The sequence below is a fragment of the Vollenhovia emeryi genome, unplaced genomic scaffold (genome assembly GCF_000949405.1).
Source record: "Vollenhovia emeryi isolate VEMERY1.0 unplaced genomic scaffold, V.emery_V1.0 DF939170.1, whole genome shotgun sequence".
NCBI lineage: Eukaryota > Metazoa > Arthropoda > Insecta > Hymenoptera > Formicidae > Vollenhovia > Vollenhovia emeryi.
The window spans coordinates 126,355-139,113 of NW_011967196.1; the positions used below are offsets into that span (position 1 = coordinate 126,355).

General features: G+C 42.8%; 1 protein-coding gene across 2 annotated transcripts in view; it reads left to right on the plus strand.

The window, feature by feature from the left end:
* Positions 1-12,759, plus strand: part of LOC105563838 — a 138,616-nt gene that overhangs the window by 78,250 nt on the left and 47,607 nt on the right. For both annotated transcript variants that reach the window (XR_001009074.1, XM_012015780.1), the window contains exon 2: positions 9,558-9,769. Coding sequence is in view for 1 of the 2 variants with exons in the window: in XM_012015780.1 (XP_011871170.1) it covers positions 9,558-9,769 (212 nt within the window). In the remaining variant the exon portion in view is untranslated. The remainder of the gene's footprint in view (positions 1-9,557; positions 9,770-12,759) is intronic.

The window sequence follows — 12,759 nt, forward strand, 5'->3', positions numbered from 1 at the left end:
AAATCGTTCCGATCCGGAGCGAACCGTTTTGATTATGATTTCAAACGCTCCGGTTTCGAACCGGAGCATGAAAAACCGGTTTTGGAGCGGTTTCTTTATCTAAAAAGGATTTAATTTATTTAAAAGATTTACCACGTTTGAATCTTTGCTACATAGCTGGAAAGGTGGTAAATGTGCAAATTTCACCAGTTCGGTTCGATTTGCATTCCAAGTTCTAAATAATTTACTTTATTCATTCGGTTTTCGGGGCGGTTTTTAAACTCGAACCGGTTCAAAACCGCTCCAAAGAACGTATTTATGCTCCGGTTTACAATCTTATTCGCTCCGGTTCGGTTTACATCCCAAGTTCCAAATAATTTACTCCGTAAATTCATCCGGTTTTCGGAGCGGTTTTTAAATTCAAACCGGTTCAAAACCGCTCCAAAGAACGTATTTTTGCTCCGGTTTACAACCCTGGTTGAAATCACTGTTTCTATATGGTTGCTATTGCTAATATTACAGTAATAATTACTATAGAAATGATATTCCTGACATAATTATTTTACTATGCAATTGTATTATAGTTTCAAATACTACATATTTTTCTATCAGTGTAATGTGACGCGCAGTTACGGTGACTTTGCGATGTTGTCGAAAATGTCGCTTTAGTAAAATGGAGGCCGGCTACACGGACGCCTGTTAAACTTTTAGCCCCGGAATAAATAAATATCCGACCGAAATGCACTTGTCAATTTAAATTTAGATACCCGGGAAATAATTCACGAGATACGGTAAATTTATACTTAGAATTCGCGCGTTTTGCCATTTATCCAGTTAAAATTGGCGTACTTATGCCAACATGAAAATATACATTTAATTATGTCGAAATGATGAATAATAAAATCTGCTTAATAAATATTCATTAGAGTAACTTTTCATCAAAAATTTTCACCAGCGTTACGGAATGATACGACAGCTAACAAAGTAATATTTGTGTAACAAAATTATCATTCGATACGTGAGACGAAATAATTGTAAATTGCGAAATTCTATACATTATACATAAATGTTTCAATATGCATTAAGTTAAAATTACTAACAAAACCCGAAGGTCCGTCCTTGTTAACGGATAATTTGCGGAAGCTAGTGTTCATTAGTGAAAAGATTATTTTATGACATTAACAGTTCTGCGGTATATCAACGTAAAATATGCGCTCCCCAAATTTCCCATGCGACACACGAGTTTCTCATTACCAATAACGAAATTCACGTGCCCGGTTCCGCTGGTAATCTGATGTCGGTGCTTACATATTAATGACATTTTCCCGAATTGAAACGAGAGAGAGAGAGAGACGGGGGGGGGATGGAGGGAGAGAAACTGCCATGGTATACCTGTGCTCATTCTCGCGTCTCTAAATTCCGTATAACGCGTTTCCGCTGCGCGAATTTGTTTGGTGAAAATGATAATGGAAGCCGCACAAATGTAGCTCTGTGCGCGAAGTTTCGCAGCCAATAGCGACATAAAAATGTTCGCTCGGCGATAACGTTGTTGACGATCAAACGAAAATTGGAACGCGTACTACCCGCGTAAGCAGTTTGCAAATGTGTGACGAAAAAAAGAGAGAGAAAACAAGAATAAAATATGTAAAACAGAAAGAGAAGAGCTCTTCCGGCGCACGTTCGATCGACGTTATTTCGCACTTATCGTGCGAGTTTATCCAACGGTGCAATGCAATTTCTCGCGATTCGGGTTTCCCGAGACACCGAATAATCGTTGCGGAAGACGAGATGTCAATTAATTTACGCGATAATGCCAGATTTAAAATCGACACGTAATAATCCACGCGTATTTTTCTATCCTGCTAATTAATTGACAAAAATGTCACGCTGCGGCCGCGCGGAAGCAACTTGAATCGAAATCAATAACGAGCCGCTTATCATTTATCCATATTCATTATTACCGCGTACCGTCACCGCCTACCAATCAACCGCGATAATTAGCCGCCTAATTAGCGCGCCCCATACTTAAATGTCCCCACAAATTGCGTGATACATTCACGATACATTAATAAGTGGCTCTCGTTTACCGCGCAGATTGGAAATTTTTACGAAATCTCAAACTAATCTACGCACATTCTACAAAAGCCCACAAATTCTGCGTAACATCCTCGATTCTTACGGCGTGTAATACTTGATCGCGAAGTGGCGGTCTCCAGTTGCAAAATATAACTGCGTTATTATTACCATAAACTATACAGGGTGTTATGTGATACCCACCTCACCTCTTATTTACGGATAGAGCGGACTAGACCGAGTCGAAAAGTCCAGTACTATTTTGCAATTTTCGCAATGATTAACGAGTTATTAATTATGAAAATTCGCTGTCCTAGCCCGGCCTACCGCCCACTTCAAGTGCGCGGCAAGGTGCGGCCGTCCCGCGATTGGCGTTGCTAGGCGCGCGGGGAGTTGTTTATGACACACGGCGCGGCAACGGCTACGTGTAACAAACAACTCCCCGCGCGACGATCGCGGGACGGCCGCGTCTCGTCGCGCGCTTCAATTGGGTAGTAGAGTTAGGGTCAGGTTAGGGTTAGGCTAAAATAGAATTATCTTATTGTTAGCCGGGCTAAGACAGGGATTTTTAATAATTAATATCTCGTGAACTGTTGCGAAAATTGTAAAATGGTACAGGACTTTTTGACTCAGTCTAGTCCGCTCTATCCGCAGATAAGAGGTGAGACGGGTATTACAGAACACCCTGTACATGTACATTATTACGGCCGGTGATGCGGGAATGCGTTTTTATTAGCGTCGTAAATGGGACACGCAGGAAATATTGACGTACGAGTATCCTCTCCTCGCGTTCCTTTCCTCCACCTTCCGCCGCCGTCATTATATTTCCCCAAAGACCTATCTCCGCGGCGGAAGCTCGAAATAAAAGCGGCAAATAAAACAGCAACGCACTTGACAGCCGAGTCATCCCCTTTATATCGATCCCTCCCCTCCCCCCCCTCTTCGTATATCATGTCCGGTCGTGGAAAAATGATGAATGCTCTTGGGTAACATGATCACGCGCGTACGCACACGCGTCCAACATTCAATTGCTTTTTTCATAAACCCGCGCGGAAAGTATTCGTCCCCTACCCCCCCCCCCCGCCCATCCACCGCCCACCCCCGCGTCCACGCTCCCGTCATTTACGTTCATCGAACCACGCCGATTCGAATTCGCCCGCGTCCGCATTTGTCCCGTACCTATTTACCTAGCCCGCGGAATTGTCCAGTCGTACATAACGTCTGCCATTACAGCGGACATTGAGATCAAATGAATGGAGTCTGTCGCTAAACGCGATATCTCTATGCAAAATTGCTTGCGCGTCCCCCCTCGCCTTGGAAAAACGAGGGGGGGAAAAAACCGGAAAAGCGGACGAAAATACCGCCGGACGAAAGTGTCGATGTATTAAAATACCTCGTGGCGCGACGCGCGACGCGTTAATTGCGAGAAGCAGCGATACATATCGAGTAATTTTCACCTTAACTCGACGCGCAACTTCGCAACTGGCGATATTACGCGCGGCGGAACGAACGAACGAACTCCGACGTAACGCACAGGCGTACACGTAACCGGTCGGTAACGAGCATTGAATTGCTCGCCCAAGTTGTCTAACGATTTGAGCCGTCGCGCAGCGTGAGCGCCGGTCGCGCTAACGACGCATTATTGCCGCGAATACGTCGCGAATAGATCGCACGCGAAGATGCACGCGACCTGCAAACGCCTATCTGCGCGATCGATGGAAAAAAAAAATGGCAAAATCCCCGCGTTACGAACGAACCGGCGGCGCTCGGCCGATCCGCGCTCCGGGATTATCATCGATTCCCCGCGCGGCTGTGCCGGCGAACATTGGCCGTATCTTGTTTATGTGTAAACGTTATATCGGCAATCGCGGCTGTTCGCGCGCGAGTTTCATTTGTATTTTATGTCCGGATTGCGCGTCCCGCCGCGCTGCAGCGCGGAGGCGCGAAGCCCTAGCTCGCCGATCGGAGTAATAGCCAATAAAGCCCGTTATTTTGTAATCAACACGGACATCGGCAGAGAGACGCTTGTTTTCTTTTATGCCGGGTTCGTTAAGCGAGCGCAGCTTTTGCGAACGCTTATTGGGAATATAGTAATTAAGCCGAGGCAATCGCGGGCTATCGTAAGCAGCGCGACCGTGGGTCGTAATATGCGAATAATAAAGGGACACGGAAATGTTGCCGGGAAAAGTTGTTACGTTCCGTAAAACGCTTCCACGGCTTCCCCGTACGTGTGGAGAGAATTTTCTCTTAACATTTACTCTGAAAATCACGCAATCGTGGGACAACACGGCATTACGAAGGGATTTTATGAGAGTTTTTGGGAATTTTACCGTACATTTCACTAGCAATTATACTTACTATGTATTTTACTACTTTTGCTAGTAGTTCCTTTAAAAGTTACCCTGGAAATTGTATAATCGTGGAACGACACGGCATTTTGAAGGTTTGCGTGGGAGTTTCTTGGAATTTTACCATATATTTTACTAGAAAATATACTTAGTATATACTTTACTAGTAAAATGTATGGTAAAATTTCACAAAACTCTCATAAAATTCTTTAAAATGCTGTGTTATCTCAGGTTCACATAATTTCCAGGATAAATTTTTAAAAGAAAATTTTAAGAATTTTGTGAGAGCTTTTGGAAATGTTACCAAACGTTTTACTAGTAAAATGTACACTAATTGTAAGTATAATTAGTAGGAAAATGTATGGTAAAATTTCTAAGTAGTTTCTCTTAAAGTTTACCCTGAAAATCATGTAATTGTGAGACAACGGTGCATTTTGAACAAAATGAGACCTTTTTGAAATGTTACCATACATTTTACTAGTAATTATACTTAGTATACATTTTACTAATAAACTGTACGGTAAAATTTCAAGAAACTCTGATAAAGTTCTTCAAAATTCCGTGTTGTTCCACGATCGCATCATTTTCAGAATAAATTTTAAAAGAAAATTCTAAGAATTTTATGAGCGCTATTGGAAATTTTACCACACGTTTTACTAGTAAAATATATACTATGTATAATTACTAGGGAAATGTGTGGTAAAATTTCAAAAAACTCTCATAATGAAAGAGTTTTCTGTTAAAGTTTACCCTAAAAATCATGTTATCGTGGGACAACATGGCATTTTGAACAAATTTATGAGACTCTTTTGAAATTTTACCATACATTTTACTAATAGCCTGTACGGTAAAATTTCAAGAAACTCTCATAAAGTTCTTCAAAATGCCGCGTTGTCCCACGCTCACATTATTTTCAGGGTAAATTAAAAGAAAATTCTCTGCGTGTATCAATGTGTTATAACTATGTAACTTGTAAATGATTTCTCGCCGTAAACGATCGAACATTCAGCTCTCTCGTTCCGACGTAAAATTGTATATAAAATATTTGCAGTGAAACAAGCCATCAAGAAGATAAATCCCGCAGCTGTAACGAAAATGTTTTATGATACTTTTTAGCGGTAATTAAAAGAGAAAAATTTTGAGAAGGGGGGAATTAATTTACCGCGAGAGTACTCCCTCTGCGAGAGGGGAGAAGGAAAGTGGGAAGAGAGAAACGGCTTCGTTTTTGTGTGACAAGTTAACGTCGCCGGTATATGAATCAATCCAGTTATCCTCTCGACGGTGATATCTCTTTTATGTATATTTATACGCGCGCGCCCGCCTTTTTACGGATAATAAATTGCTACGGTATCGAGAGCATTCTGCGAAACGAGATGTCGCGGCATTTGCATGTTATCTCCCGCCCTTTCGCGAAATTACGCTCTCAAAAAGCAGCGGGGGGATCGAGCGCACAATAGTGTTATCTGCGCGTAGCTTAGTGCGGCGCTCCGTGCCTTGGAATTATTTATTGCACTTAATCACCGATCTGCGGCCCTCGCCGGCAGTTAACCCATATTTCCCCAGCTTAATGGCGAAAATAAACAGTGCCCACGGCCCGCCGAAACACTTCCACGAGCGACTAAATGTCTCGCGGGCATCGTGCGCCATATGCGTAACGTCGTCTAATCGCGACGTTCCACCGTTCGCACCGTCGCGCCCCGGCTATTTCGCCGAGATGCATTTCCACTTGCTCGCCCATGCGGCCCCTCGTTGGAAGCTGCGAGGCTCCGTACGAGCGACGATCCGTCGCTCGCGCGTAAACGCGAGAGCCGAAGATAAAACTGGCTGAAACGCAACGATCGCGCGTCTCCGCTCGGCCGACCAACTTGTGCCAGATTTCTTCCGGGGCGAGTCGCACCGGATTCATACCGCGCGACTCCATCCGACTTAAGATCCGCGTAAATCCTCACCTGATTAGCGAGCGTGAGATACGACGTGATAAAGCGTCGTTAACTTAATCGCCGCGCAGTAATGTCGACGATCGTCCACCGGGCAACATTATGAATCCATTTAAGATTCGCGGGCACCGGCGCGGGAAAAAGCATTATGTTTCCGCGTCTCGCGATCCTATGCAGCGCACGTTTCGCGCATTTTTATCCCATTTCAAGGTGCGCTACGTTACATGCGGGATGCACCTATGTTATGTAAACGTACCTACATATCTCTCTCTCCCTCCCTTCCTCCTCCCCTTTCTCTCTCTCCGTCTCTCTGTCTCCCGGTCTCTCGGTCTCGCGCTAGATTATTTATTATACTAATTACGGAATTGCGGCCGCCACGAGTTCTACTTGCCGGGCTAGCTTGACGGCGCGAATAAAGTTTACCTCGGAATAAGTTGTACCGCAAACGCGCGTGCCCTTTACGGAGGCGCCCGGCAAAGTTTATCGAGAGCATTTAGCCCAATACTAACACGTACATCGAATTAATTTAACTCGCGCGGCGCGCGATAGCGCGCTTCCTTCTTTGTAATTGGTTTCTCGAGGGGCGAAGGGGGCGGGTGGGGGGGGGGGCGGGGTGGACAAAGAGGAACGCGCGCGGGGGATGGTAGTCGCCCCTTTCCCTTTCTTGGACGGTAATGGAGGCGCCGCCGACCGCCCTCTTCGCTTTGATCGCTCTGCCGGAATAGGACTCGGAGCGTCTCGGAGTCGACGGGAGGGCGGCGGGGGCGCCCGATGACCGCAACGTGGGTTTCGTGTGGAAATTACCGAAAGACAACCGTATTTCGGCGCCGTATTTCGGGATCTCGAAACAGTCCCCGCGACCGCCGCCGCCCGCAACCCCGTGCGCGAGCGTAAAGCGTTTTCCGATCGCGCGACACAGTCGTTTCCGAGCTCGTTTTTTCCCCATCTATTTTTCGCCCCATTATCTCACGTGAGAGAATAAACGAGACGCGAAAGAATAGATTGTTAAAATTAACTCGCGCCCCAAAATATACAACTTGACACCAGCGCTTTCTCACGCCGCTTTTACCATAAGCATAATCCTCGCTTCCTCTCCAGCGTTGCTCGAGAGCGCGTAATTATCGCGAGATAATAAACAAATGTAGAAACGCAGGGATATAATGTTGCCCCCCGCCGTGCTCGCGTGTATCGCTGGTGTTAAAGCAATCGCGCCAATAGGGTTTATATCGAAAATTGCACGTATTATGCCGCAATATTGTTCGATCGAGCACTTTAACAAACGTTGACCGGGCGCAATCAGTTATACTAATTAAGTTAATTATGCGACAGTAACAGATTCTCCATAAGTAGATCACAGTGTCCACGTTAATGAAATTTCCGGCCAATTTCTACGAGATGTAATAATATACATACATGTTATATGTCGTTGTATCAATCAGACACTAAACATTTCCGTCCCTTTTAAGGGGATCCTAAAGCCGCCTGTTTTATCGACATTCTTTGTTAGACTTTTAATTGGCATTGTAGAAACGCAAAACTCTTTTACGGGATCAAAGTACGCAGCAAAATCTGTACTATGCTGGTTGACTTTACATGAAAAACGAAAAAAATTAAAGATTTTATTAATTTTTGGTACACTTGAAGATATTTGCTTGGTACAAGAATTCTATAATAAATACATACAAAATGAGACCGGCATACTCTAGGGACAACATATCAGAACAATATCGTGCAATTAGAACTAAGATTAATAGCCTAGAGAAAAAGATTACTTCTAATAAACGCAAGTAGAAGAAGAGAAAAAGGGATAGTTGCAGGCTGTTTCGAGAGAGGTCGCTGCCAAACATCTGTCAGATTGTCAGTAAAGCCATGGCGTTGATGCTAGAATTTGATCCAAAATCTCGGTCTGAGCGATGTGTAGCTAATACAATTGCTGCTTTTCCGTAAAAGTTGCAAATCGATTGGCTATCAATTTCTCGGACCGAATTCTAGCGTCGTGACCGCGAAGTCGATAATTGAGGTTTTTAATTCCGTCTCCTATCTTATCGACACTGATCGAGTTCGCCAGAGGCTTTGGGATCCCCTTAAAGTTTAAAGAACATTACCAATAATAACAAAATCATGTTTCTTTTTTACGGCAAGCTCTTTTATTATCCTATTTCCGATGAACTCGTATAATTGTCGGTGCCAAGTCAATTTATTTCTTGCGTGAACCGTTGACGCTGCAGTTTGAAAACTGTTCTCCCTGTGCAACGAATCGTGCTTAGAAAGCAAAATATCTTCCCTCGCGAAATGGAGAAAGGAATGGAAATGGGATTGGTATAGGCTTAATCTTAGGAGAAATGTCTCTCCAAGAATATATCCTTCGTTCTCTGCATATTCTATCGAATACGAAATCACGACTCAACGAAAATGCCAGCCCAGGCTCGGCAACAACGAATAACTTTTGCAAAATTATCGTCGCAGTTTTACGCCTTCACCTTCATACGTTTAAATACATAATCTTAAAAGAGTATACGGCCAATAAAATTATGTTACTGAATTATATTCGACAGCAGCGTTTAATATCACAATTTGTTATGTAAGTGTTGCATTTAAAAAATATGCAAATTGTACAAATGACGTGCATATCAATCGTGCAGAAAGTATTATAGAATTTATAAGAATAAAATTTCAAGAGGCAACATACCATAAATTTATTTACATTTCCGTTTGAATCAAGTTTTACGTGTCTCTTTTTAAGATAGATCGGTAATTGAATGAAGCGCACTCAAAGTTGCAGCCTGGCAGTTCCCCCATGAACTCAAAGTTTTTCTAGCCAGATATTCTCCGTCGCTTATGGAAAGCCGACTAGTGGCAAAATAGATTTGCAATCAATAATCGATAGAACGTTAAATCACGCCGCGAAGTTTTAATTCGCGACGTGAAAAATTTACCTGAATTATTTATGGCTGCCCCACTTTCGAGCCCCGGCGCTTTAATCCTAAAATCACATTCAGAGAATAGCGTGCATCAATCAAACGCGTCGTGTCTGCCGGCTATACGTAAATGCATTGCTAGAATAATGCATGAAGCGTGCGCACTTGGCGAATTCTAATCGCCAGTGTTGTTCATGATGATGCAATGTCAATAAATACTCACGCGCAAACAAGACACGCTATTATTCACGCATCGATCGGACGTCTTTCATAGCGAGATGCTTTTTTTTTATTGTTTGCAGGTGCAACAGGTTTGAAAGATCTGAAGATAAACGTACCGCCCATGGTGAGATCAGGCGATACCGTAACACTGACATGCAATTACGATCTGGAAGGCTTACCTTTGTACAGCATACAATGGCTTTTCAATGATCAAGAATTTTATCGCTTCCTCCCCGACCGCAAATCATCGCCGCCGTACAGCACTTTCAACGTGTCTGGTATAGAAGTTAATGTGAGTAATTTATAAATAAATATAGCTATGTTAAAATTCCTACCACTTATGAAAACTCGACCGACAAAATAAAGCAAACGTTAAGTTTTGATTCGCAATGTGAAGAGTTTATCTGACTAGCTATAGCCGAATGACTATTTTTTCAAGTATGAAATTCGCCAAAAGTTTCAATTATTTAATTATGAGCTAAATTATATGTTTTAGACATTTCCTTCGTCTCTTCTTAAGAGCAATTATCCTCGGTTCTCACATTCTTTCAATTATGGAATAGAAAAAAGTACAGAAAAGAAAAAGAAATTACGCGTTGAATGTCTACTATCGAAAAATTAATTTAGTTTAGGATGCACGTTTTCTATATTTGCACCCGTGATGCAGGACGCTAACGATGCTCTGTGCATTTCTTTTTTTTATATTTCTTAATCTTCAAAAGGGGTACTGGTTTTGCTCAATGTGAAAAATTAAAATACAACGAAAGTTTGCGTGTAATCAAATTAAGGAAAAATTGTTCAAATAATCAGCGGCTAAGAAAAGTAGCGCGATATAATCCTGAAGTGTCTTGCATATTTCATATTGAGTATAACCAGTGCCTCTTTCAAAGTAATAACCGAGTCACCGAGTAGGTTTATCTTTATTACATCCAACTTCTCAATTAACTTGCAATAAAAAGATTATCTCTTTAATAATACTTTCGCGAAAGTTTATTATACTAATCTCGGTAATACCATGGTGCTCATATTACGGATGGAGTTTACTCTACAAATTAGTCTTAAACCCATGAGAAAGATTCTACGCGGTGCTAGAGTAAACAAGATTACTGCAGTTGCAAGTTTTGCAATTAGCAATTTTGTATTTTCGCGAAATTTAATCGTTCAAGTTTCGGCGAAACAATCTGCGTAACTTAAATAATACCGAAGACACTTAAAGCGCAATCGGTTAGTGTCTCAAAGCGCTCTTTCAATCGCAACGCGTTGTATTCTCGCTGTATGAAGTATCATAAATTGTATTCCTCGTGGGATGCGCATATCGATGCGCCGTTAGATCCATTTATCAAACGAGTCCCTCCCCTCCCCCCCTCTCTCTCTGTCTCTCTTAAGAGTCGTCGAGATAAGAACTAAAGCCGGCCCGATTTTTGCGCCCGCGAGTAAACGACGAGCTATCTTTTTGCGACTCGCGCCCGATCCGACCGTAATCTATTTTTCTACGGAAAACATAGCCCTGCAAGTAGATTCGATAAGAGAGAAGATCTGGTTCGCGCTCTCTCGCCGAGGGCGAAACTTCTTGCCGCTCCCTGGACAACCGATCTTCCTTTTCACCCCCCCACAGCCGCCCCTTCTAATCTCCCATGCATCGGGGTGCCTCCATTTTTCCAGCCGGTATGGCCACGGCGAGGGCAAAAGTTTTCTCTCGCGGGGCAGGGCGAGGAGAAGAATCGATAGACTGATTTATGGCATGTACTACGACCGCGACACGGCTTGAACCTGGGTCAAGCGAGCTCCGTGTTTTACGGACGTCGATTCAACGTCGCCGCAATCGCGTCGCGAATCTGCCCTCCCCTTTCGCTCGTCCTGCCTCGCTCTCGCGTCCCTTTTTCTCGCGTCCTCTTAAGGTGCGACTCTCCTTAAATTTTCCGACGCTCGGGGAAAATGGAATCCCCCTTTCCGCAAGAGAGAGCACTCGGCGCGAAAGCAATATCCTGTAGGTTTGTATAACGCTCTCGCGCGCGCTCGCGCTCGCGCCGAAGAAAAATGTTACGGATTAATCCCAGATGCATGCTCGCGCTTATTGAGTGTATATGAGAAACGTACAGAGGTTCTGTACGTTACTTTATTTACATATATTTCTCACGTTAACTTATGAGAATTTTTTCTTAAAATTTATTTGCAAATCATCGCAGTCGCGAGACAACGTGGCATTTCAAAGAATTTTATGAGTTTTTTTTTAAATTTTACCACACATGTCACATTTTACTAGTAAAATACATGGTAACATTTCCAAAAACTCTCATAAAGAGAGAATTTTCTCTTCAAATTTACCTGGAAAATCATATTATATAATCGTGGAGCGACACAGAATTTATGAGTTTCTTGAAATTTTACTAGTAAAATGTATGATGAAATGCCATGTTGTCTTATGATTACATGATTTCAAGGTAAATTTTAAGTGAAAATTTTCTCCGCGCAGCTTGAACCAATTTAGATTTATGCTGGAAATTATTTCCTTTCGTAGCTTCGATGTTATTAACATTCTGTGTTCTTTACCAGCTTTCGTGACTGTATTTTTCACGTAAAATTAACAGTGTTCAGAATTGATTTTAGTCGATACCCGAGAGATAAATAAGTGATGTAAAATCGATATTTTTATTTGCGAAAAAGATTGCTTAACAACGTCCAGTGTCGTTCGTTGATTTTCGCTCTCTTTTTATCAATTTCACAGTTTGCAACGTAATTTAATTAATCAAATTGATTTCAATTGGTACTCGAGAGACAATAAATGCGATGTAAAATAAATATGTTTATCGAAGAAAAAGATTGCTTAACAATGTCCAGTGTCGCACGGCGATATTCGCCTTTTTCTTATAAATCTCACAGTTTGCAATATGATTTAGTTAATAAATATCTCAGGTGAAACACTGCACGCGCAAGGAAGACATATATAGCCTCGGTATAGCATGTACATTTAATAGCGTCCAGCGCTGGCTTCCTTTTTGCTTCCTGTCCCGTTGCCCTTTGTCCGCCGACTCAAAGGAAGTCCTGCAGGAAAATACTCTCGTGGGATCGGCGACGTGCTTTACTGATAATTAGGGCAAAGGTACGGTCGTGCAGACCGCGAATGTAGCCCAGAAGAGTTTCGAGGGAGGAAAAGCGTCACGTAGAGAAGGGATATGGAAGATGATACAGCAGATAACGCAGACCCAGAGTGAAGAATAAAGAGAACAGGCGCGCGAGAGAGAGAGAGAGAGAGAGAGAGAGAGAGAGAGAGAGAGAGAGAGA